This window comes from Amyelois transitella, chromosome 9, assembly GCF_032362555.1.
Source record: "Amyelois transitella isolate CPQ chromosome 9, ilAmyTran1.1, whole genome shotgun sequence".
NCBI lineage: Eukaryota > Metazoa > Arthropoda > Insecta > Lepidoptera > Pyralidae > Amyelois > Amyelois transitella.
In genome coordinates, this window is record NC_083512.1 from 4035633 (window position 1) to 4063413 (window position 27781).

General features: G+C 34.0%; 1 protein-coding gene across 2 annotated transcripts; it reads right to left on the reverse strand.

Annotated features, from left to right (window-relative positions):
• LOC106134751 (coronin-2B) lies at nucleotides 1-27411 on the reverse strand. 2 transcript variants are annotated; one of them, XM_060945705.1, is made up of 13 exons: nucleotides 27139-27279; nucleotides 24225-24400; nucleotides 22509-22706; nucleotides 16884-17000; nucleotides 14600-14749; nucleotides 12508-12672; nucleotides 11902-12108; nucleotides 10937-11041; nucleotides 8412-8549; nucleotides 5151-5253; nucleotides 4141-4316; nucleotides 2941-3096; nucleotides 1-2564 (listed from the first exon to the last, which is right to left on the reverse strand). In XM_060945705.1, exons 2-13 carry the CDS (start codon nucleotides 24270-24272, stop codon nucleotides 2427-2429), a joined length of 1701 nt encoding a protein of 566 aa, XP_060801688.1. In that variant the 5' UTR covers nucleotides 24273-24400; nucleotides 27139-27279; the 3' UTR covers nucleotides 1-2426. The 2 variants fall into 2 exon arrangements, with proteins under 2 accessions (XP_060801688.1, XP_060801687.1); XM_060945704.1 differs by lacking the exon at nucleotides 24225-24400 and having other exon boundaries at nucleotides 27139-27411.
• Between the last annotated feature and the right edge of the window lie 370 nt (nucleotides 27412-27781).

Sequence of the window (27781 nt, forward strand, 5' to 3'; positions counted from 1 at the left end):
TACTGTTCAAACATTTATTGAAAATTTGTGCTACATAAGCATGATATAAAAATACATAATAAATATTAACACCGACTTAGCCACATAATTATAATCCAGCTAATGCACAATAATACTTTCATTTTCACTTACCATACTAACATTTTGCTTGAATATGGAATGTCAAAAATATATTACACGTGTTAAGACTGCACGATGTAATTTCGTGCCTACATTCAAATTATGAATAGGTTATCTTCCAATTACATAACGTACCTATAAATGTGCGATTCGGAATTCAAGTTATAAGATTTCTTTCGTTTTAGCTTCGCCGGGATCGATACATAAGGCGCAATACATATTTATTCAAATGGCGCATCAAATAACAGAATTAATCACTGAATGGATTCCATTCAAACTGCCACAAACAAACCATCAAACGTAAACACTATTAGTGAAAAAAGGCTCTAGCACCCGAGATCTGCCCTCAATAGATGCTACCGAATCTTAGCGCTATTATGTACAGAAAAAGTTCAGGTAACTTTTTTGTACAATTTCTTTCCATTCTCGATCTTCCAAAACATACAAAAAATACATTATAATAAGACGCGGATTCCTTTTATATCGTCCTAAAAATAGTAAACACAATTCATAAAATAACAGGTAACACATGTTTACACAATAATGTAAATCAGACTATTTAAAATCACTAACAAGATGTCAACTAAATTCATAAAACTGGGAATATAATCCAAATGTCGTGCTTCAATAAAAAGGTGCTTGCTAGCAAACGGAATAACGTAAAATTATCAAAACCCTGAATTTCATTGCACATTATTTAAAAACTTAATACAAAATATATCGATGTTGTGACAAAACATTTTGTGACGGGCAAACATGTCATGGATTTATCACAAATTGCTTTCCTAGAAACCTAATCCTATTTTCGTCGAACCGACAAAATAAGTGAATTGTAGATTTGACGAAACATTTCTACTGTTAGAAACAATTTCTAAAACCCTTACCGCATATCCAGAGTAAACTAGGCCTGTTTACAACTTAAATCCTTAGTAAATATACATTTTATTACGAAACAATTAAAATCTGCAATACATTTTTGGCAACTCGCTAAATGCTCTTACGAAAATATCTTTCTCGGAATGTCTAAATTTTGATCCCAATGTTGAATCTAATACTGTTGATTCGCGAAAACCCTTATAATATTGAGCATTGCATTGTGATAAATTGGCCTGCAAAGCATTAGTTAGCTTCTATATGGCTAAAACTAAGTGGGGTTTATTAAAATGCTTTACGTTCGATATATCAAAAATTGGTAAAGTATGCTGCACATAGACATCCAATTTTGTTTTTCTAGCAGTAGAACCTACCGTGGTAATGCATTGAAAATTAAATTCAAATCTCAATCATCTAACGCGATAATAATAACCTATAAGTTTTCTAACATTTATTATTGATACGGGTTCGAACAAATTAATATTAAAAACTTGTACTCTTTCCTTGTGACCATTGATTTTAAATGATTTTGATTGAATTCAATTGAAAACATGATTTTATTTATGTAGCAATGAGATAAATGTAAGTATCAATTAGGCCACTTGCGAAAGGTATGGCATAATATTCCTTGATATCTGATCATAGGTTACTCAAATGTTATACCGATACTTTAAAAATATAAAAACAATTTCTCACAGACAGCTGCTGACATGAAGCTCTGACGTATTTTGTTAAACTATCATCAATAATACAGAAGCCATTAAAACTTTGTAAGAAAACACGATCGTAATCGAAAAAATATTCAGATCATTATTTAAACGCATTTCAATATTGTATGTCAAACCGTAAGATACTAACAATTAGCGACTAAATATCAAACGCGAATAGCTAAGCGAGGCAGCCACAATTTCGAATTACATTTTTAATTGCCACTTTTAGGCTCATGGTGGGTTCATTATGCTTTTATCTCAAAACATCATCTTTTTACTGAGAACATGATATTTTTATCAAATGTTCGTACTAACTTGAAATCACTTCTATAACCTTAAATCTTATCAATCACAATAGCCGAGTTGCGACGTCACGAAGCAAAAAATACGCCCGCAATATAAACTTTACACCGCTTCAATCAAAAACTTATAAAATCGGCCATTTTGTATCGCTGTCTCATATCAATCTCGGGTCAAGTACAAATTGAGTAAAATAGGATCCCAAGTCTTCCTAGATGTAAATTTTGAATTATATTTTTGTAATAGTACTTACGAGCGTTCACAAGGCGTATGTGTGACATCGGTACCTCTGTTTCTACCTATAAGCTAACCAAAGTCATAGAAAGAATTGGATAAGCCCAGCTGTACAGATCAGAGATACAAAATGGCCGTTTCTCTAAACGTCTTTGATAGTAAAGCGACTGATCATTCACATTCCCTGATCTATGAGCCGTCCCGTTGAAGCTTCGCCTGTAAAGCGGCCACATGTTGTTCTAACTCTCTAACTCTTTGCTGACTGTTTTGAAGCTGTCGCTTGACGATCCTCAACTCTTCGCCTTGGCGGTTGAACGCTAGGCGTAACTGAAAAAAGAAACATGCTAGATAAATAATACTTGTTAGGAAAAATAAGGGCTTTTTTTTTCTACCCCTGGAATCCACTTGAATATCTCACAAGAACCTGCCTCGCACATTGAACTTTTAAAATATATTTGCATATATCGTGGGGAAACCTGCACATTCAGGCGACTGAATGTGCAGGTTTCCTAGGAACTTGGAACCTAAACCATATTGAATCATAGAAATGATTCAGATGGGAGTCTGTGTGTAAAAACCTGACTCACCCGATTCAGGAGACTTAATCAAAGGCATTCCCCGGGCTCCTCTCCAGAGTGATATGAATGCAACCAAGACTAAAGCCGAAAAGAAAGAAGAAGAGTAAAATTTATCAATAACTGACCTCATGTTCAGTGCTAAAAACGTCTCCCTGGTTGATCTGCTTGTAGAGCGGTACAGGTTCAGCGTCCCCGGTCTGTTTGCCAAACATTTTTTGAAGCTGATGGAATTTCGTGTTTTGATTGGCAGTCGTCTTCTGTGACTTCTCAGTTATAGCGATCTGAAATTGTAACAATGACACGTTTATCAATATGGACGGAGTAAATTATTTACTGATCGAGCAGTTAAGGTATCCGAATTCTGACTTGAAAATATTATATACAGATTCGAAGCCTACCGTTGCTATGTACTACAATGCCATAAGATACATTAAATCACATCTTTATCCTTTACGAGGTAGACACAGCCAAAAGTCTTAAAAATACTGAAAAGCCACGTTCAGCTGTATGGCTTCGTGCTGGATTTGGGACAGGCTGCTAGCCCATCGTCTTAAAGTAGGATGAAAAACATGAAGATGATTAATAATAATAAATAAGAGCGTGGTCTCTCAGAGAAGAAGAAAGTTAAAGTTATGATGACAATAAAAACACTTCAGACTACCCTCTTTAAGCGAAATATATTCTTGTTACTTTCTACTTAGTGTTCCTTTTTACTAAAATTACAATCTTACGTTATTATCATATTCGTTAACGTTATTATCGTTCGGCTGCCCAGTTGTCATTGATGAATTGGGTGTATGCCCGGGATACGAACGATTAAATAGGAGCGATTCTTTCTATTGTTTCTTAGTATGGGCGGGCATATAAACTTTTTACCAAAAACATCATGATTCCATAAAGATACTTACATTATTATCGTTTTTGTTAACATGATTATCATTCGGCTGCCTGTATTTCGTTCGGCTGTTTCCAGGGGAAGGTAATCGGCCGTGGTCTCTTGCGATCAAAATGATTAAATGGATGCGAAGATTCCATAATGATACTTACATTATTATCGTTTTCGTTAACGTGATTATCATTCGGCTGCCTGTATTTCGTTCGGCTGTTTCCAGAGGACGGTAATCGGCCGTGGTCTCTTGCGATCAAAATGATTAAATGGATGCGAAGATTCCATAATGATACTTACATTATTATCGTTTTCGTTAACGTGATTATCATTCGGCTGCCTGTATTTCGTTCGGCTGTTTCCAGGGGACGGTAATCGGGCGTGGTCTCTTGCGATCAAAATGATTAAATAGATGCGAAGATTCCATAAATATACTTACATTGTTATCGTTTTCGTTAACGTGATTATCGTTCGGCTGCCACGTTCCCAGGGGACGGTAATCGGGCGTGGTTTCTCGCGACAGGAACGCGAACTTCTTCCTGTTGTTAGCGTCTTGTGGTTGCATCGCCGGCGCGTTGTTGTTTGAGCGTGGCTTGTGCGTTGATATTGTTACGCCTGAAAAATTTAAAGTATTGATAAAAAAAAATGATTTTAATATTGTTACTTTACTTTGATTGATTTTCAGCTTTTATCCGGGTAAAATAAGAGGCCTAGGATGTGTCTAAGACTATGCTCTTGCATTGAGTAGGTCGGGTTTTTACTTGAAATTACTTCCGTCTAGCCCGTCTAGGCCTTCGCAATAGGCAAGACTAATGAATTTCACAAATTAAATATATTTATCTGAAGTTTACCAAATCAAAAATATTAATTTTAATAATAATAATTAAAAGCGCGGTATTAATCTAGGAACTCGTTTAAAAACTTGCATTTTCAATGTTTAATTAGATTCCGTCATTGAGCCATGCAGCTGAACAGCTAAATGACGGAATTGATATTCAAATAGTGACATGTAATAGTGGCCTAACGCCTAAAAGAATCCCAAGTAATTTAGCTTTTTACTCAGTCGCCTTTTATGTCATCCATAGGAATGATATGGAGTGATCTTTTACTAAAGTACACAAAACTCAGTCTAGTTTTGTGTACTTTAGTAAAAGATCACTCCATATCATTCCTATGGATGACGATGAACACTTAATAGATAATATAATTAAAATATTGTTGAGCTAGTAATACTATTTGAATCTCAATTCCATCATAAAGCTATACAGCTGATCGTGCTTTGACATGATTACATTTATTTTATTGTCTATAAATGTATTTATTTGAGTTAGTATCTCTCGTGTTGTGGAATACTTACTCGGACAATAGCTAGTCTTAAATTCACTGCGGCGCTAGTTCAATCTGTGCAATTTGAAATAGGAAAAGGAAAAGGAAGTAGTAGAGCGTTACCGGTCTTCATGCTGATGAGCGCGGGCGGCGCGTTGAGGCCGGCCAGCCAGTCGCGCGCGCGCAGCGCCGGCGCGGGCGCCGCCGTGTCCGGGTACAGGTCCTCCTGCGGCCGGGGGAGGGGACCGATATACTCATCACATTCGACTCAATACAGTCTCTGTATACCTCTTAGGGAAAGAGGCGTAATTTTTTTATATTACGTCAAAAATAAAGTAGGTAACCACCGACAACGACCGTTTAAGTCGCCAGCAATAGCTTGTCTACACTAATATTATAAAGAGGAAAACTTTGTTTGTTTATTTGTTTGGTTGTAATGAATAGGCTCAAAAACTACTGGACCGATTTTAAAAATTCTTTCACCATTCGAAAGCTACATTATCCACGAGTAACATAGACTATATTTTATTTTGAAAAAAAAAAATTGGGTTCCGTAATATATTTGGATTTTTCGGACACAAACTGAAAAAAATCAACCAAAAAGTTACTTATTTTGCGTACGCTGCCTAAACTACAAAAGATAGAACCATAAAATGTTTTAATTAATTGTAGATCTTATAAATATCTACAAAAATATCCGCGACACACTATACCTATCTATGTCGAGTGAGGCACAACAACCACATTTTTATTTAAAAATCTTGAATTTTTTTGGTCTACATTTAAACGCGTTTTTTATTCATGCTATTAATCCTTATCAAAATATATAATTTCATCAATAAGTACAGTTTATGTAGATAATAATATTTGGTCTTTGAATGATTTAAAATTGGACGTTTGGTTTTGAAGTTGTGGTTATTATCATTTTGCCGGGAGCAAAACTTAGTTAGCCGCTTTGCGGGCGGTCCTTTAGTTAGTTCTAATAGAGATATATTTAGTATCGGCTGTGCATCCGTGCGAAGCCGGGGCGGGTCGCTAGTTTTGAATAAAATTGTTTTTGTAAAAATGCCGTGTGGTTCCCGACACCAATAAAAAAGAATAGGACCACTCCATCTCTTTCCCATGGATGTCGTAAAAGGCGACTAAGGAATAGGCTTACAAACTTGGGATTCTTTTTTAGTCGATGGGCTAGCAACCTGTCACTATTTGAATCTCAATTCTACCATTAAGCCAAATAGCTGAACGTGGCCATTTAGTCTTTTCAAAACTGTTGGTTCTGTCTACCTCGCAAGGGATATTGACGTAACCATATGTATGTACGTAAGAATAAGTTAATAAAAACTTGAGCCGAAAATTGATTTTGGTATTTAATTGAAAATAGGCTATTTGACAAAGTTCTAAAACCTATCTTAGAGTATTTATTTGTTTATAAGGAAACCTAAAAAAAAAATTCTTTTCTGTCTTTGTTTTAGCTATTTTATTTAAAAATCGAAAAAGAAATGCAATATTCAAATATGCCGCCAAAACGCGACTTTTAGCAATATGGCGGCCATGGCATGCAGTGACGTAGATTTCGCATAAATATCATACAATTGTTGGTGTTTCGAATAGTTTAGATTTTCTCTTGTTTTATTTGACTTGTGCCACATCATTTGTGTGAAAATTATTAAAATGAGTTCCTATAAATGTTGTGCAGTGTGCCGATGGATTTGAATATTCGCAAGTAGTGGTTTCAGCTTGCTCGGCGTAATCCTGATGATAAATCACCAAAAACACGACCTCATTTTTGTGAAGACCACTTTGATGTGAGTATTTACGATGATAACTTCTTATTACTTGTAATATACTGGAGGTTAGACTGCAATTTCCGACCATTATTGTGTCCACTTTTGGTAGGTTTCGACCGTCAGCTTTCTCGAAATAACCAATCACGGTCGTTTTAGTTACGTGACAGCTGCATAAAAAAGCCTAATTTTCGGAGACGAATTTTGTTAAAATAATGCAATATTGTTATCTCGCGTTATTACAAATCACTCCAAAAAATAATATTAAGACTATTGACATAAAAGAAATGTATAAATATTTTCATTACACTCAAATAGCCTATTGGTATGGATTGCCCTTGTAACCTGGTTTCGCAAATAAAAATAAATTTGTTGATAAACTAGTTTATGAGAAATGATAATAATTCCCCATTTTTTATAAATACCCTCCTTGCGCAAGGCACTTGGCGGGTTTTTTTTTATTTTACACGATATACTTGCTTTTGTCGGGTTAGTAGTCGATTGGCACGAAAATTATTCGCACGATCGTGCGAATCGACCCCTTTCAATAAAAATATTTTTTTAGTAGGCGATTCGCACGGATGTATTTAAATTGCGTGCGAATCGACCCCTTCAAGAATTAGTAGTATGCGATTCGCACACACCTATATTTTATCGAAAAGTACAGTCATGTACAATATACTAGAATATTAATATTAAAATGAAATAATTCTCTATTGGCATCGCAGTCAGGCACAAAATACTAGTTAAGAGGTAAGATTTAATAAATTGATATATTAGAACTTTAAAAAAAGGCAATTTAAATTGGCATGTATTTTAAGTAAAGTACCGCAAACCGCATCAGAATAAAAAAAAAAACTTTTAAGTGATCCTATAATTGCGAAATTTTTGTAGTTAAGACTTTATTCTTATTAATTGCGAAATTTTTGTAGTTAAGACTCGTTAATTAGTTAATTGTTAAATTTTTAAGAACTTTGTACCTATTAATACAACAGGTTACTCTGTTTATTTTTACCTATAAAAATGCAATACCAAATATTTAATTATAAATCGTACTAACTGTGATTTTAATTGTAATTTTGGTTATAATTATGGTTTTAAGTTATTTAAACTGTGAATTATGTAAAATCACTTTCTGATAGATACAAAGTAAAATATAGTACCTTGATTTCCTTAAAAATCGTTTTATTTGTGTCCTGTATTAAAAGAAAGCATTTTGTACGTGACTGTACTTTTTCTTGAAACTTTTAGATAAAATACAGGTGTGTGCGAATCGCATACTACTAATTCTTGAAGGGGTCGATTCGCACGCAATTTAAATACATCCGTGCGAATCGCCTACTAAAAAAATATTTTTATTGAAAGGGGACGATTCGCACGATCGTGCGAATAATTTTCGTGCCATTCGACTACTAACCCCTTTTGTCCAAACAACATCCGTGAAGTAGCCAAAATTTAATAAAAAACCTATGTGACTAATAGAAGTACAGTAGTCTGTGCCAAACTTAACAAATTCGATCGAAAAATTTTCAAGTTATTTAATAATTAAGTACACATACATACGAAACGAAATCTTTTCTCTCAATAAATATAAACATACCTGGAAGCAGTCAGATTTCCTCGGTACAATCATGGAGATAGGTTCACAAAGTCCCCTCGACGTGTGCAGTTTGTAGAAGCGGAACACTTCGCAAATGGCCGTGTTGACTCCACGCTTCGGCATGAAGCCTAGCCCTCTCTGAAAATACAATAATGGCGTCAATTATTTCTCAGATGCTGTGTGGTTCCCGGCGCCAATATAAAAAAAAGAATAGGACCACTACATCTCGTTCCCATGGATAACGTAAAAGGCGACTAAGGGATAGGCCTATAAACTTGGGATTCTTCTTTTAGGCGATGGGCTAGCAACCTGTCACTATTTGAATCTCAATTCATCGAGCCAAAAAGCTGAACGTGGCCTGTCAGTCTTTTCAAGACTGTCGGCTTTGTCTAGCCCGCAAGGGATATAGACGTGATTATATGTATGTATGTATTTCTCAGGTATATATAACTCTTATAAGGCTTGACCTAGCTTAGACGGACATCCCAAGTAACAATTAGGCGCTAAAGTAAGATTTATAACAAGTCTATAAAAGCGCTAACTAGATTCTAAAGTGGTTTATGGGTGTAACAAATTAGTGTTAGAGCGCGCTCTAACCCTACTTTGCCCCCGAATTGGGCACAATTTTTATATTACTTAAGGTTGTTTAATGACGGTATACAAGAGTTATGGTAATTGGCTAAGAGGTACAATTAGTGCTATAAGAAAGTTATTATAGCGGTAACAGGATCTCTTAGCGATACAAGAGGGGTAAATAAGCGTCAACTGACTCCTTAAGCGGTACAGTAGAGATACAAAGGCGTTAATTATATTTTCAAGCGCTAAAAGGGAGGTAAATAGGTGTTTTGTAACGGTCTGAACGCTATTCAAGATAATTAAACTAATTTTGTGATCTAATAATAAATAATTTTATTTTCAATGGCTATAAGTTTACGACTAATGATTTTTATATTAAACAAAAAAAAGTGATATTGTATGGTGAGAAAGGAAGCATATTTTTGCTGCGAAGGGAAGTACACTGTGAATATGTTACATATTTATTGGCAAATAATTCGAGCGCCCGATGTATGTTGTCTATTTACTGAAAACTTTTCCACGTATTTACAACAATTTTTGTTTATTTTGGTTGCGACGCCATTGTCAAAAACAAGTAGTCAATATAAGAAATACAGTAGTGACCTTAAGCGCTATTACTTTACCTTTAGTCACAAAAAAGTAACAATAGACGCTATAGGATCTGTTATAACGAAAAATTATACTCCTATTTGACTTAAGGTAATGCAAGAGAGTTTTGTATAACTTCAAGCATTTGGTTCTATATAAGATTAAATAGACACTATTGTAAGGCTGGTAGCGCTTATTAACGCTATTGTGCAACTTTAGGTTCTTGTAAAGAGTTTATTATCACCTGCATAGCACTTTTGGAGGTAGTAGCTAATTCTTATTCTTATTTAGATCTTAGAGTTCTAAGATTCACTTAAAGCTATAACACAAAATGCTGTGCATGTACAACAGTGTTAAGATTTGCCATAATACATCCATAACCTTTAAGCTCGCCTAATTGTCGCGCTTGTAACTCTGTATTATAAGTAGAAGTGATATACGTTACTTGGTACGCCACTTTATCGCCAATAGTCATAAGTGTTGCTACTGTAATGCCTTTGTAGCCCACTAAGTAACAAAATAAGCTCTAATCGTCGCCTAAATGTTTGTTGGGATATCATCAAATCGGAAAAGTCCTGACAAATGGTCAGGTCAAGCTTACCCGAAACCTGGATGAAGGGAAAGAAGTAACGAGTGATCGTGGCAAATGGAAAAATTAACTTTATAAATGGGGTGAAGCGAAATTAAGCTCGTGGCAAGTGGAAAAAATGTAGTCTCTACATGCCTCTCCGGGAAAGAGGCGCGTTTTTATGCGGGTATAGGTTGACCAGATATATAATATATTGGGAATTTAAAAAAGAATATAAAATTAAACTGGCCATAATAACTCAAAAACAGAAAGCATAGCTCAACGAGAAGCAAGAAGTTGTGTAGTCCTTATAATACCTCAACGCTACAAGAAGTTGTGTAGTCCTTATAAATACTATAGGTAATCTTCTAAAACAGATTGGTTTACTTTTGATAACCAAATAAATAACTTACACTTTGTACATACTTAATCTTCACGCACGATTTTAAACCTTCACGTGGCATTATGCTATTTATAAATGCATTTGGCATTTATATTTTGTGTTGCTATATGAAATGCAGAACAACACAACCTCGTTCAATTAGTAGGATGCTTTATTTCTCGTCGAGCTTTCAATATACATACATACATAAAATCACGCCTATTCCCGGAGGAGTAGGCAGAGACTACCTCTTTCCACTTGCCACGATCTCTGCATACTACGGTTTCGGGTACTCTTGACCGGACCCTTTACCAGGACGTCCTTAATTTGATCAACATACATTCGTCTAGGTCTTCCCACTCCACTAGTTATATATTGTATACATATAAGTTAAATAACAATAAAGCATACCTGTGGGTTACCAGAAAGGAACTGGTTGAGGAAATGCACGTACGGCGGATCGTCTACAACTTCATAATAGCGGATGTTCCCATCGCCCTTACCCGCAAGGTAAACCTAGAAAACACGGTGAATATATAAGTCAAGGGTATTTCCCTGGTGCGAATTTAAGGATAGAGCCACTCCATATCATTCCCATGAATTTCCAAAGGATAGGCTTATAAACTAAGAATATAATGTAAGCAATGGGCTAGCAACCTGTACTATTTGAATCTCAATTTTATTATAAAACCCTACAGCTGAACATCGACGTGACTACATGTACGTATGAAAGTATATATCTTTCTTAATCGTTAATGTTTTATCTGTCTGTTTGTCTAAAATACAAATCTTTCTTTGTATTTTATCAGTTCGAAAGTACGTATTAGTTTTTTTTACTATTCGTTTGGCTCAAATGCAAAGTTATAATGGTTTATGCTGTAGTTATATAATGGTTTATATTTATGGTTATAAAGGACTTTATGTTTGTGTTTTTAAAATTTTATGATTATTTACTAAAAATAGAATAGAATAGGTTACAAGGTATCACTTATTAACATCACATCACTTAAATCTCATTATAACTACAACCACTTCCAAAGCGAACGAGGAACAAACCACACTGCAGCATTTTCATCGGACGTCAATTTACAAATATAGATCTCTTAAATCTAAATCGTGTACGAATGCACATTGTCTACATTAAAATAATTATATTTACTAAAAAATACATACCATGTTAGTATCATAGTCGTAATCCTACGGGAACACGACTCCAGACGAGCTGTCTATAGTCTCACACACAAGCTGTTTGGACAATTATTCATGTTGGTCCAACATCCCATACCACCAAGAAATCTTTCTAGTTTTAAGTTTCGTTCTGACTTAACGTTTCTGGTTTTTAGTTTATGATTATTTATTTACTAAGAAATACATACCATGTTAGTATCATAGTCGTAATACGGGAACACGACTCCAGACGAGCTGTCTATGGTCTCGCACACGAGCGGCTTGGACAAGTCATGTTGGTCCCACACCGCGTACTGCCGGTCGCTGTACCGAGAGAAGCCCGTAGTGAGCACTTTCCCCTGGTCCCCGAGAAATGTGCACTTTGAAGCTTTAGTGCCTTGGTGGCAGGGGCCTTCCTGAAATTGACACAAAGAAAATATAATCAATAAACAAAATATCATTGTGTTAGGTTTACTATATCTCAGGGACTGCTTTTACCGTGCAGGTTATAAAAATCAATCAATATGACTATATTAACATTTTCAAACTACCCTGAAATAACATTAAATTTTGTTTGTTTGTTATATCTTTTTTGCATAGAAATTTACACAGTAACAAGAAAATGTGACAAATTTTTCTCTTTTATCTTTAAACAGAATTTTTTGCACGAGAATAAAAAATAAACTCATGAGTACAATTATAAATATCGTCACTTAACCACCCTAACATTGCATACTTCTTTTGCCATCATCCACTTTCATCGATAATTCCTCTCGGACCTCAGATAAAGGTAGAAAGCAAAGTTAAAAGCTTACAGAGAGTACGATCCCCCTCCTCGGCTCGATGATCCTCAGCTTCTTGTCTTTGCTGGTGGTCGCCAAGAGGGAGCCGTCGCGGTTGAAGGACATGCAGTATATGACGTCACTGTGACAGTCGATCACTTTTACCGCTTCACCTTTGCCGACGTCCCATACGAAGATCTGAAAATAATGATTACGTTTAAAATTGTTGAGCAAGTTTATAAATCTGATTTAACATTTTCTTTTTTTTTTTCTAAGAATTTATTGACCAACACAAATTGAATACAAGAACGAAGTAAGGATCGTTATTAAAGGATTCAAAATATTCCAAATCAAAGATTTGAAAGCAAAATGAGCACGATGGCACTTTGTATGAAAATGCTCTTACGACTTTATATTTCTATCCAAAGTTTTGAGTGAAATAGTCAACTTTTAAATTTCGCGATTCGAATATGTCTGTACATTGGAACAAAAACAAAATAAACGCAGTACTTGAAGGATTTTCGAAGGAAAATCTAAAATCTAACCCAAGGTCATGAAGTTGGACTAGGTAAATGTACTTATTCCTTTAGTCGCCCTTCACGACTTCTATAGAAATAATATGTAATGCCATATTTTAAAGTTGAACACGGCACGACATTTTAATAACTTAATATTGACAATCAATTAACAACACAAGCGACAACCGTTACAATACTTCCCTATTAGAATCTATTTATTGTAACACGGTCCCAATTAGGGCGGTGCACGCAACGACTCCGCCAATCTAAAACGAAACGGTTTGCGTTTCATTTCGCGTGCGGTGTATGTGTGTGCACAAAGCCGTTTGATCGAAGAAACCGGGAAACAGGTCATTGTTCATGTTGGAAAGATGGTACCTATATATGGAAGGATATATAAAAGACTTAGGTATAACACCAATCATCGTAGTGAAAGAATATAGACAATAAAGTCTATATTCCAAAATTCCCACGGGAAAGGGAAAAAAATAGAGTGAGATTATTCGTTCACAAGGGCAACGGGCTCAATCTAGTTTTATACATTTCAATATTATAATATACGCGTAATAGAGAGCAAATTTTTTTCCACTTAAATTGAGCTTCCTACGCTAAAATTATTTACATCGCATCATCCTACAGTATAACAATAAAAAAAAATATCACAAATTTCAAAAAACCTTATATTCAATTAATACAAATCAGTAATACCCTTACAAAAAAGTAAAAGGGAAAAGCCATCAAACATTATATAATACATAAAGAATGATCGGCAAAAAATATATTGCAAGTTATACGCGTCATTGTTTTCAAACACGGTGTCGACTAATCAATAACTGTTTTTATAATAGGTATTTTATTTCGTAGACAAACAGACGGCGGGTTTCCTTTCACACGTTATTAGAGTTTAAACCATCCGCTAAGTACCGCAAATTGTATAACTGTTTGATCGTTAACATGGAAGTAATATAACATTTTAGGTTATCGCAATGATTGGTAATTTGAGTGTTTGTAATCGGAGGCAAGACTGATTCTAAGGCTTGAAACGATAAATTAAGGACAATCACGATTCACATTACATATATGGTGACTTTATTAAATGGTTGCATATTTAGAAATTAAAAGGGGTTTTAAATCTAACTTATTTTCTGTGTGACTTGAGGGATAATAAAGACAATTTTATTAAACACTATGCCATCAATAGCGGGATACCATTTAATGCACGCCACTAGAACTTTTGCTGCCATTGGAATGCCAAACAATCCACAACTGTTTCTAAACTTTGACAGTTTGGTATGTGACTGGCTTCAAGGAAATACTCTAAGCTTCTTTCACTGATCTCACATCAAACAACATTTTAAACTAAGAACTGAAACTTATAGGAATATTATCAAATTTATGATTATCGAAACAAAACGACATCAGAAATGGGATGGCATTATTGATGACATTAATAATGCCATCCCATTATTGATGTCATCAATAATGCCACGCTTTTTACCATAAATAATATCCTGACCAACATATCATCTGCGTTTGTATACAGATAACAATACAAACAGAGAAAACTGTGCTCTCCTTCGAAATTCAACCTTATATCTACTACTCACCAGGTAATCGAATCCGGCACTCAGCAGTATGTTCTCCGCGGTGGGATGCCACTCTATATACGCCACGCGACGCTTGTGACCGTGCAACTCCACCAGCCAGTCCGTCAAGTGCATAGACAGACCTCCGTCTGGTATGTGCCATAGTTTTACCTAGAGACAAAAAAAAATATTTGACATGTATACACCTAAGTGGAGGGCTTTTAAGACAAGGCCAACTTGCCAGTTTAGTGACCTTAGTTGTCAATTCATAAATTGGATAACGGTGTAAAAATAATAGCGTTTAGTTAGTATCCCATATAACAAGAAAAACCTTTAGGTACTGCTAACCCAATCTGCTTGTTCATACAAATTACATACATACATAAAATCACGTCTATATCATTTGCAGGGTAGACAGAGCCATCAGTCTGGAAAAGACTGATATACCACGTTTAGCTGTTTGGCTTGATGATATAATTGAGATTACAAGTATTTTTATTATTATCTAATTAAAACAATGTTATACAGAGACTTTTTTCTCACTAACTTAAAACGAGAGAGATGACGGAAAAATTGCATTAAAGTTGGATCATAGATAATTATATATTTCCATTTAGTAGCATAAATGTGTCCGTTATCCGATATCAATAACTCATAATTTTAATATAAATAGTATCACCGAGTTACTATCTCATATATCAATAAATCTTTATTATCTTCTAACCTCAACAACTCAACCAATTTATTTATTTATACAATAATCATAAAATATAAGTCTAAGTAAAACTTCACTTTTAAGTACTGTAAATTAACCCAAACAAAAACTGGCAGGTAAGTAGTACAGTTTGTAACTAAAAACAAACTGGTGTCTTCATCATATACTGAAGTAGTTATTATAACAGTTATTCCAACTAGGTCTCTTGGGTGGCCGTAAACGTAAACCAAGATTAACTAACTGAAACTAACGGCGCTGCGTTTTACGACTAAGAAAATAGGCCAACGTGCTTGACAATTATCTAACATGGGAGTAATGAATTTGACAAACGAAGTCATAAAAATATTGATCCACGACTGCTTGTTTTAGCTCAATACTGGCTTTAGATAAGAAATATATGTTACGTACTAGCTGTCCCGGAAAACGTTGTTTTGTCATATAAATAATTTTTAAGTAATTTCTAGTTAAAAAAATGTAAGGGTATTAAAGGGGTATGAAAAATTGATGTTGGCCGATTCTTAGACCTACTGAATATGCTCACAAAATTTTATGAGAATCGGTCAAGCAGTTTCGGAGGAGTACGAGAACGAACATTGTGACACGAGAATTTTACATTATACGTTATAAAGAGGCGAATGAAAATCAAGATTTGCGTGTATTGAATCGTCATAATCGTAATTAGTTCAAACGAAATCTGACGATGATTTACTACAGACATTAAATCATGACAGATCAGTGTTACTGTAATAACAATTATACTAGGTACTTTTAATAAAATACCTCAATACGCAATAAATCACCATCGTGAGCATTATTTTCATCAACTCTTAACAAAATAATAATGAATTATATTAGGCGGCCTTGACGACTGTTTGCTAGCTCTAACTTCATGATCGTATCAATGACGCGTGATCAAATCAATCATTATTCCATAGGCGTACCTACGTCAATAAAACGGTCTCTATTGATATTGACAAAAATTTGTACACCACCACTTGAGCACCAAACAGTAAACAATGGAAAGCTAGATAAGGGGATCGATATGCGAAACAATTAAAAAGATAGTGGCAATATCGCTTTGTGCATTAACTGAGTCATGACAATGTTAGTAAGTATTTACTAATTTTGGTGCGTTAACATTCTAAAGGCATTTGTCCTGGTTGTACCCTGGACAAATGCCTTATTACCCTGGAAGAAAATCCAAACTATGACCAAAATCAGTTTATAACAAAAATAAAGATCTTATTTTAAAAAATTGCATTCCTCAGAAGAGTAAAATCCTAAAACTTCCCATTGTAGGTAATAATATTTGATTTGAACCAAAGAAGTTGAACCAAATACTTCGATCTCGAAATAATACTTAGTACTGAAACATTCTGCATTAAACTTTACGTAAGTACACAAAACACACATGCTAATGTAGGAAAACATTAAAAGAAATACTTAACGCATAAATCCACACTTTCATATCAATAAAAACCGTCAAATTGGTCAAACGGAACATCCCAAGCTAATGGGTGATTTCCAAGAGCAAATTGCGGGGTTTTGAAAAAAGAACGCAATAAAAAAATTGGCGCAAATCTAAATTACCGTGCAGTCATCGGAACATGATGCGATGATGTTATCGTTGAACGGATTCCACTTGATATCGAGGACCGGGCCTTTGTGGCCAGTCACACGGCTGGCGTTGAAATCAAGACGGCCAGTCTGAAATTAAAAAGAAATTAAAAAATATAAATTACAATACAACTAAGGATCTTAAAAAATTATCTAATTTGAGTATTAAATAATTAGAAAGAGGCAGAGGGAAACGGAAAAAGTATCTTCTTCTATTTTGTCTATTTTTTCTTACTGATTTTTTTAATAGGAAACTTTCATTCTGATATATATTTATTTTTGAGTTAAAAAAGTTAAAATATCCTAGATATTTTACTATGAATACAACGAATATTTTATTTGACACCAACGAAATCTAGACATAAATAAGTTTCTTAGGTGGTTAAAATCTGTGGGAAAATTTTACTATCATTGATAAGGCCATTGATTTATTGATAAGTTTTATCTTCTCTTTATCTCTTTAGTTCCAATGAAGAATTGTCGGATAGTGCCCCAGGTTGGGACAACATAACTACGGCTTATCTTAAATATGTAAAAAACGAAATCATACCAATAGTAACACACCTGGCCAACCTCTGCTTCAAAAAGGGAATATTTCCAAATTTACTAAAAAAATCCGTGATAACGCCTATCTTCAAGAATGGGGACAGAGACAACATTAACAACTACAGACCTATATCCGTTCTTCCTGTTTTGGCTAAAATACTAGAAAAACTGCTCAATTCTAGACTATTGAAATACTTTGAGACATATAATATATTATCTTCAAACCAATTTGGTTTTAGGCATGGTATCTCAACGGAGGATGCAGTTACATCTATAACCACTCTAATTACTAAGCAACTGGATAATGGGAAGAAGTGTATGTCAATATTTTTAGACTTAAAGAAGGCCTTTGATACTGTCTCTGTCTCTATCCTATTACGTAAATTGGAAATAATTGGTGTAAGGAATACTCAATTGGCAATCTTTAGGGATTATTTAACTAATCGTAAGCAACAAGTTAAATTAGGGCAGACGGTGAGTGATGATGTTGATGTGACATGTGGCGTACCACAAGGTAGTGTTCTGGGACCTACCCTGTTTCTCGTTTATATAAACGATCTTTGCAACCTGACTCTTGATGGGGCCAAACTATTTTCGTATGCTGATGACACATCAATTGTCTTCACTGGGTCAACGTGGACTGATATAAAGAGAAATGCGGAGCGGGGTGTGTCCCGGATCGCGACATGGCTTAAAAATAACTTGCTTACCCTTAATACAGAAAAAACTAATTTCATGTGTTTCAGTATTTATAAAAATACTCAACCGTCACTAGATTTCTCTATGCAAATTCATACATGTCAAAATCCGACAATTGAATGTTGTAATTGTCCATCTATTAAGAAAGTAAGTCAGACAAAATACTTAGGTGTGATCCTGGACCAAAGATTGTCATGGTATCCTCAAGTAGAACAGTTGGCATCTAGGATACGTAAATTTATATGGATATTTAAGAACCTGAGATATATCGCCCCGGGCAAAGGTTCTAACACCAATGGCTCTAAGAATATACTTAACTATATTTACATTTCTTTGGTCCAATCAATCATTTCTTACTGCATCCCAGTCTGGGGCGGTGCCCTTAAGACTCGTTTTCTGGATGTAGAAAGAGCTCAGCGAAGTCTGCTCAAAGTAATGTATTTTAAAAAAAGGACATTCCCAACACATGAATTATATTCAGTGAGTAAAATATTGTCGGTCCGAAAATTATACATTATTAACTTAATCTTAAAAAAACATAAATCCGTCTCTTATAACCCGAATGTTGAAGCTAGAAGGAGAAAAATGAATGCGGTAGCGGTTCCTGTTATCAATACGGCATTTGCAAGAGTTCAGTTTGAAAAACGCTCAGCATATTTGTATAATAAGATAGATAAACAAATCAATATAAGTGATAAAACTCCATACGAATGTAAATCAATAATTATAAACTGGTTACAAAATTTAAGTTATGTTGAAGTGGAAAATTTATTGGAAAAGACGATTTAAAGTGACTATTACAATAATTAGTAATGTATATGTATGTAACTGTATATATATATATATATATGTATATATAATTTATATGTAAGTATTGTGCATGTATGTGTATGTATGTTTATGTATGTATATTCTCTTTTCTTCTTTTTTTTATAAATGATGATTATATTTCTTTATGTTATGATAATAGTGCTAAGGAAGAGCGGAGTCTCCTGGCACAGGCGTGTTATGCATGCTTAAAAGGAGACTTCATCAACTAGTTTTTATAAAACAATGTATGTTGAAGAAATAAAGATTTTTTTCATTTTCATTTTTTTTCAACTGCGATGGGAGATACCTATAGGTTACTTAGCATAGTAAGGCAAAAGTTAATAAATAGTGGGGCAAAACTAATAATGAGCAAAAAATCTGTGGCATGGCATACAATCTACATATTACTAAAGAAACTCCACTTAATCGTTCCAATTTATTTATAGAATGTTTTTGTACGCGCCACGAACCGCGTGAAAAGAAACGTGTAACCAATGTTTAAGCTTTTCTGGTAGTTTAATTGACAGTAAATTCACTTTATGTTTGTTTTAACTCCACCTATTTCGGAACAAAGACCATATAGTCCATAAAAAATAAACGTTCCATTCCTTCTCGCCTTCCACCCACGCCTTCCTGGTATTAACGAATTAAAGTACATACTGTCACAACTTAGTAAACCTCACCCATGTTAATTCGGGATCTTGTACAGTCCGCTACAAGAGTATTATACGTTTAAACTGACATGCAAAGACATTTGCTCAAACTGGAGTTACAAATACAGTTATTTTGTGTGTAAAAATTAAGTAATTCTAGGTAAGCAAAAGTAAATACTTTTGGAAATCCAATAAGGACTTTACTGGTAGGTAATTACCAAACTAGGTGTTTATTAATTTATTTTTGCAGTCTACAAATCTTTGGATTCGTAAAAGTATGAAACCACTAGTACTAACAACGAATGCATACAAAATACCCAAGGTAGATTGGTGTAAATAAGGCAACAATTAGTAAAATCTTTGCTAAATCATTTCGCAGCATGTAGGTATTTTAAGCCGGCCCTTAGCTTTCTGACAGTAACAGTAATTAAGAAGCTTTATAAATTGACCCATGAAAACACTCCCTACTAAAAAAACTTTTGAAAACTTCGCGATCAATGCCTACCAATTAAAGGTTTAAGAATGAGGATATGTCTATTATATTACATAGTAAGAATCATTACTTTGAAATAGAAACACCTCTACTAAGAACTGCATATCAGCTGTCGAATACAGTTACATATTTCTTTAATTGCTCTTCAAACACAATTCTCAAATGACGCATGCGCCATCGTTTCACAATTTAGATCAGATCTTAAAACCATTAGGCGTATAAGTAACCGTTACAATAGTTTGTTACTCAAAATATAACAAAGTGACTTTACGATGCATCTCACGCTATTACTAATGGCCATTATTACGTTACAATCGCGTTAATTACTGATGCGAATCATAAGAAAAATAACGCAATATAAGGCCTAGGCTAGTTACACAAAAAAGTCCGTTTATTTTAATGCAAACACTTTGAATATTTTGGTAGTGGACACTGCCTAATTACATTAAAAATTTAAAACTGACTCGTGTACTAAGATTTACTAAAAATTACTTTTCGTTTAAATAATAATGTCAAGTCAATAATATTATGCTTTATGCAATTCAAAAAAGCTTTATGTGAATAAGACAGTATGTTGACGCAACCATTAGCTACAAGTGACAAGTATGTATATGAAGGTCAATATTTACAAACAATGAGCCCTTTTAATGCAAATAAATATTGTTTGACGACTGCAGTCATAATTATTTATGAAAATGGACAAGAATAAAACAAAAAGCTTTAAAAATTACTGCGGTATAAAGAACTTCAAGGATTGAATGCAAATGTTACACAAGATTCAGCCTGGGCTGAAACTCTGGACTTTCATTCAAATTACAAAAGTCTTTCCTCAGCAAATGTCCAATTGACAGCGTTATAACTATCACGAAATTTGGACGATTGTGTTTGCTCTAACATGCAGCTTGTCCTTTAAATATATGTAATATGTATATATTTGTAATATATTTTTGTTATTGATTTTCATTTTCTCTCTCATCTTTGCTTATGATTGCATTCTCTACCGCCATGGTTTGTGGCCTCAGGATCCTCCTTCAGACTACTCTAATTTAGTATGTAGATAAAATCTTATATTTACTGCGATGAAACAAGAATATTTTTAAAACCTTATTAATTTTGATTGAACTTTAATAGTGTTTAAAAAATACTTTACGTCAGATAGCCACCTGTTCAAAATTGTTTATTGTTCTTCGATGGTGTTCTGATGTTTATGACATAAACACAATAATCTATGGCTGCCCACGCATTAGCTGTGTTATGATGAGCTCATTCACCTTGCAACCTTGATTTATGCTTGGAGAATTACATCATTAGTGTGATTATAGTGGTTTGATTAGCTTTTTAGCCGCATGGTTTCAGGCAAAGGAATCATTCGATCACTTTTTGTTAGCCTAGATGTTTGACAGAATTCACGAAATTTCCCAAGGATTTACGTGATGTGACTACTTTTATGATGATCAAAGAACCGGTGTAATAATTCCCTACTCGTATAGGTTTAGGACTGCATTAGTTTATGGTGACATTTAAAAAATCTGCAATCTTGGATGGCACTTAGTGCTCAGTTCTGTTATGTCATTAACGTACGCGACACATAGCGGGTTATACTTATTAAGGCAACCCCTTTTTATTATAAATAAAATAACTGGAAGCGAATGAGCTAACTAACTAGGTTTCTCTTCTGACACTATCATTAAAGTAACGACCAAAAAACTTATGGCAAGCCAATTTGTTACGCGGCGAAAGTTGCCAACTTCAGAAAAACAAAGTGCGAAACGTTTTATGATTTTGGACTGAATAGACGCTTTGAAGAGATATTTGTTTTAAAGAATCTAAAACAAAACAGTTCAGTATATAATGAGTTAAACAATGGGGAAGTTTATTAAGTGATGTTCGAAATGTCCCTTTTGACGAGTTAAGAAAAATAAAACATAAAAATGCACAATACAACATGGCTTGGAAAAAAACATTTGTTTGATGACGAAACTATTAAAAAAATGTTTTGTTTTATGGTAATTTCTTTTGTTTTTACATGCACAGGCAATCGTGAGGATTTTGAGCTTCATAAGGTGTTTTATGGTCTTATTACAAGACATAAGGTTATTTCTGATGGTAATTGCCATTACTTGCTTTTTTCATCGAATTGAATTTTTCAAGTCGAATATTATTTTCGCTACATGGCTTCTCTCGTAATAAAAGGGTCTTCTGATAGCCTGAATGGTGTATGTCTACTTCGAGGAGGTCTCACCATAAATAGTTTTGCTTCGATCATACCTGTTACCAAGTTTCTTGGCCAATAAATTAATCAATCATACCACCAATTGGGAGCTCCAAACTCTGAAATTACCACAGCTTACTTACTAAATAAAAATGCAGCTATATCTTATCCTATTGAATACTTACATGATCCAATGGCAGTACTAAGAATGCGCCACCACCAGCTACTTCCGTGACGATGGCTACAAACTTGGGGTTGACTGCGCAAAAGTTGGAGTCATGCGCGTTCCGCGTTATCTTTATATTGTCATAGCATCGCTCCCTTTTGAATGACACCCCGTACACGTGGCGGAATTTGGAACTCCTCACGCCACGGAACCATACCTGAAAGTTTATGGGTCGATAAAAGTAGGAATACAATCACACCTTAACCCTTACCCCCCGTAAAGTATTAAGTACGTATTAAAATAGGTGGGTTGTTAAAGGAATACAGCTAAATTGTTTGAAGTCTTTTTCGCCAAAGAATGCTATGAAAACACTTCTATAAACTGTACTAATGCACTATTTGTTTAAATCGCGAATGCGCTATTTCACTTGAAGAAGTCATATTGGTGTAGTAATATATAAGGTCTATTCCATAAAAACTTTACGATGGTTACACAATTTCAGTTTTTACATACAGTCATTTTGAGGGAGTATTCTGTAATATTTTTGTGGAAAAAATATAAAGTGAACCTTTACAAAAAAACAACGACTTTCATTTTTTTCATTTTCAATTATTAGCATAACCAGTTTAAGTCTAATTTTTGCAAACCAACTTTTTTTAATCGTGCCCACTTTGTCCGTTCAATAAACTTCAAAGTAATAAACAAATGTATCGTTACATTTTTAATACAGTTAGCTACCTACATAACTTCCAGCAAGATACAGTCAATTTTATTGATACCGAATACCTACCTACTTTGTTTTATCGATTCAATCAAATTTATGACGTCATGCAACAATCAGATCGCAAAGATACTGTAAATAGCTACCACATTAAAGTCATAAAACGATTATAAGAATACGATTATAACAGTGAAGTTTTGACAAAAGTTTTAAAACTTAGCCATGATAGAAATATTTTTTCGGTTAATGTGGATTAAAGTGGATTTATTTCGCGTTTATGTGTAAATGGCTTGTTTCATTACTTAATTATAATTATTTATTTATTTACCGAACACAATATTGATATGGAACATAATAATATTCCGCAAAACTGTTTACCCAGTTTACTTTAAAAATATAAAATGTAACATGATAAAGACTAGCCAAAATAATATTTAGTGCACTTTTATCTATATTTTTTAATTATTTCACAGAATTTTGATAAAATTTTCAGTAGGCTGATTACATTATACATTTGCATTAAGTACACATATATATTTATGAACACCATAGCCTTTTCATTTAACAAATTTAAGACAACACAGAGCTCAATTTTCACCGGAATTTATATACGTCAATACTTTCAAATGTCTCAAGTCTTACATTTTGTCCAAACGTAGTTAACCTCTCGGCATATTCATTAAAAAGTTAATTAACAACAACTCATAAGAGAGATGAACGTTACTTCATGGCCTGATAAAAAGTTAGCGCTCCACTATACCACGGGAATTGGAACCAATTATCATACTTACGCAATGAATTCAAATTATATATCTCATACTTGGACCACATTTAGACAAATTGTGCTTGATAGAATTTAATTGCGGAGTGGTAATCGCTGATTATATCTTATCTAGAAAATTGAACATTTTACATATTTCGTGGAAAGTTAAAAGTTGATTTGAGATTTTGATGATTTGATTGAGAGTCTAAAGAAAAAGCTAAAAAAAAGTGTGCAAAAAAAACAAAAAGTACCTGTGAATTAGTCATGTCGCCGCGTTTCGGGTGCAATACTGAAGGCATGCAATGCACTAATTTACGTACAGGCGAACTCCGAAACTATACAGTTTTGTGCATTTTACAAATTATCATTTACACAAATAATAGCACAAGAATCAGCTGCCCACCACATGACGCACTGTAACTTAACACTGAAAGTAGCAAATAAACATAATGGATGCATTAAACGTATTACAAAAAAAAAAAAGAAACAAACATGTGCGTATGGATATAAACAATTGTATACACTGAATTTGTGATAATTCGATTATTGAAATAATTATGTGTGATTATCACAGAGCGGTAGAGACGTAGTGGAGACGCGTGTCGGAGACGCGGGCGAAAAAAAAGTGAAAAGATGTTATAAAGTCGTTGCCGCCGCATGCTGAGAGAAATTCAAATCAATTGCCTATACTGCCGATACAATTTATTGTCCATACAAGACACATAACAGTTAATGCCACTGTTATGAAATAACAAAACTATTCTAGATTTAATTGTTTTGGCTTACCCTAAAATTTTGTACTACTTACTATGAACTAGCAAAGTAGGGATGAGTTGAAGAATTTTATTGTTTTAAAATTAAATCTATCATGACATGCCGTGTATGCCATTCGGGGTTGACAGTTTTTTTTAAACGATGGAAGCGATGTCACGTTGCACCTATCTGTATAAATTTTCGCTTACAGGCGACTCGAGACAATAGAATACCTAGCCGCAAAGCAGACATACAAAAACAATTGCTTGAAATAAGCAATATAACACTTTCGCTCTTCACGTCCAAGATACCATTACATGATGGCCAGCAAAGCGTTTCAAATAAAAAAAAAATACGGTATGTAACTCCACTACCGCTTACAACTGCAGATAGTAAGTACGAAGTAGCACTTATGTCATGGTTCGCGATTTTAAAATGCAAACAAGTATTATGTACTTGGCAAATTATACAACATTTGAATTATGATTTGAACAAAAAGTTTCCACCACAGTTTTCTGTTTTCAATAACGGGGAGTTTACGCCCACAGTTACAGAATAACATTTATTTTTAATTGATTATAAAGACTGACAGGAAGGTACCCATAGTTCTTCTAAGTATTATACCTACGTTTCATGAATCATTGACTCTAATCACAAATTAAAAAGTAATATATGTATATTCTTAGCACAAAATTAAAATTCTGGACTGATATTGATACTCAAGAAATTGTTTAGATGAATCTTAGCAATCAGTATTCTTATGAAGATGTAATGAGAGCTTAAAAAAGGCTTGAGTCCAATGTAAAATGATCATATCATCAAAGTAAATTTTAAAATATTCATAATTCAATAAATAAAAGTAAAATAATGAAAAGGGTATGATTTTTTATAAAAATATGTTATGTAAGTATTCATTGTATTCAAATATTATGAAATCCTTTAATTGTATATGGAAGAGATGTTAATTTTTATTGTGTGTGTGTGTACTGTGTGCAACTATTTACGTTTATTTTTGATATAGCAGTTCTTAATTGTATACAATTCTTCCAAATCTTTCTAAATGAATGCTATTATAATTATTATTCTCGTGACTTCAATAATGTTCAGTTAGTAAGGCCATTCATTCAAATTTAAGATGCCAGCAATAACAATTAGGAAATCTATTTTGTATATTGATTAAACCCAAAACAGCACAGCTGTCTCCATATTCAATCATTTAAACATATAAATGATGAAAGCTAAACTATAGATGCAAATTAAATTGCTTGGGTGTGTAATAAACATGTTATATAATTTATTAACTATACATATAATCATGTATCATTCAGCAATATGTAAAACTATTAATTTTAAGTTTGCAGATAATATTTCTAATAGTTACTTATTTAACCTACCTACAAAAATGAGGTTATTGTTGTAATTTATGATTGGCAACACAATAGCTTTCTATAAAAAAATTTTGGAATTTTCATAATTTCTAGATCTTTATTATTACCAGAATGTGCTTCAGTGTTAGAGGCTAATAAACAGGAAAATTAACTGACTCGGAAACATACATACATAAAATCAGGCCTCCTTCCTGGAGGGGCAGGGGCAGAGGCAGAGACTACACCTTTCCACTTCCCATGATTCTTGAATTATTTTATGCTTTATATGCTCATAACTTTCTTCATTGAATATAATAATGGGGTTTTATTGTTCATGTATTAGATTACTAATAAATTGCATAACAGGAAAGCCAATGAATGGTATGAACATCAAAATTACAACATTTAATCCATTATTGATCTAATCCATGGCGCATCCAAATTCCTGACTCCAGAACTAACTTCACAGACCTAGTCTAGAGTTCCGGAATATAGTTCCCGAGTCAGGGCTTGGGATGCACCATGGGTTAATCTCACTATGGCCATGTATTCTGACTATCAACTTCCATAAAAGAGGTTTATGGAGGTCGGACGTGATCTCTACATTCATCCTCTACAAAGTTAAACCAATGTCGCTCCCAAAAAGGATACCAGTGGGACAAATGCTAGAAGGATGGGTACACAATCAGATGTCTATAAGCCCAACATGCATTTATGTTGACAAAGAATGTTTTGTTTTATTTTAAGCTATTAATTTTAGCCATACCCTTATCAAAGTATTAAATACTTAATTATAAGTATTTATTGGTTTTCTACCAAAAGGCATTTAATAAAATTTTGTAATTGTAGAGATTGATAAAAGAGAAATTACTAAACAAACATAGAATGTAAAAGCCATAAATATAACGCGATAACACCGCTACCGCTATGTGAAATCGCATACATATAGTGCATAACGAAAAAAATGAAAAACTACTCTAATTTAGGTTTTTGAAAACTAAATTACGGTACTATATTGTCCAAAAAAACAATTATAAATTCTGACCTTAGTAGCAGGTTTGTTGCACGCTCTCACATCTACCAATGCGCTATTTTTTCCGGGACTCTTTTCAGAAATGTTTATGATTTCCAAACAATTAGCTTCTCTTATTGATTCATCCTTTACGGGAGGCATAATCTTCAAAAGATGCCAATACTGGTTGATGTTATTTCTTTGTTAAAAAAGAAAAAATACTATTTGCGAAACACACAAAAGACCACTTCACCACGCAAAAATCGAAATGAAGTGAAGAAGTGAGTGAGTGAATGGTGACACGGTGAAGTAAACGAATGAAGAATGAATCAAAATGTCAAAAACGTCAATGACCGTGTTGCCAGCCCACAATATCTTTTTGTACTTAGCAGTGTTGGCAGCCCCGATTTCTCTTACGTCAGGGTCGAATGATAATAATTTGTAAGTGATAACTTTTTGCTACAACAACATCGATACCTTTGATACCTCGATTTGAAATTATTCAGGATGCACACATATAATTACGTCTTTATCCTTTACGGGGTAGACAGAGCCAACAGTATTTTAAAGACTGAAAGGCCATTTCCAGCTGTATGGGATAATATGGGATTATGATTCAAATAGTGACAGGTTGATTACCTATCGCCTAAAAGAAGAATCACAATTTCACTAGCCT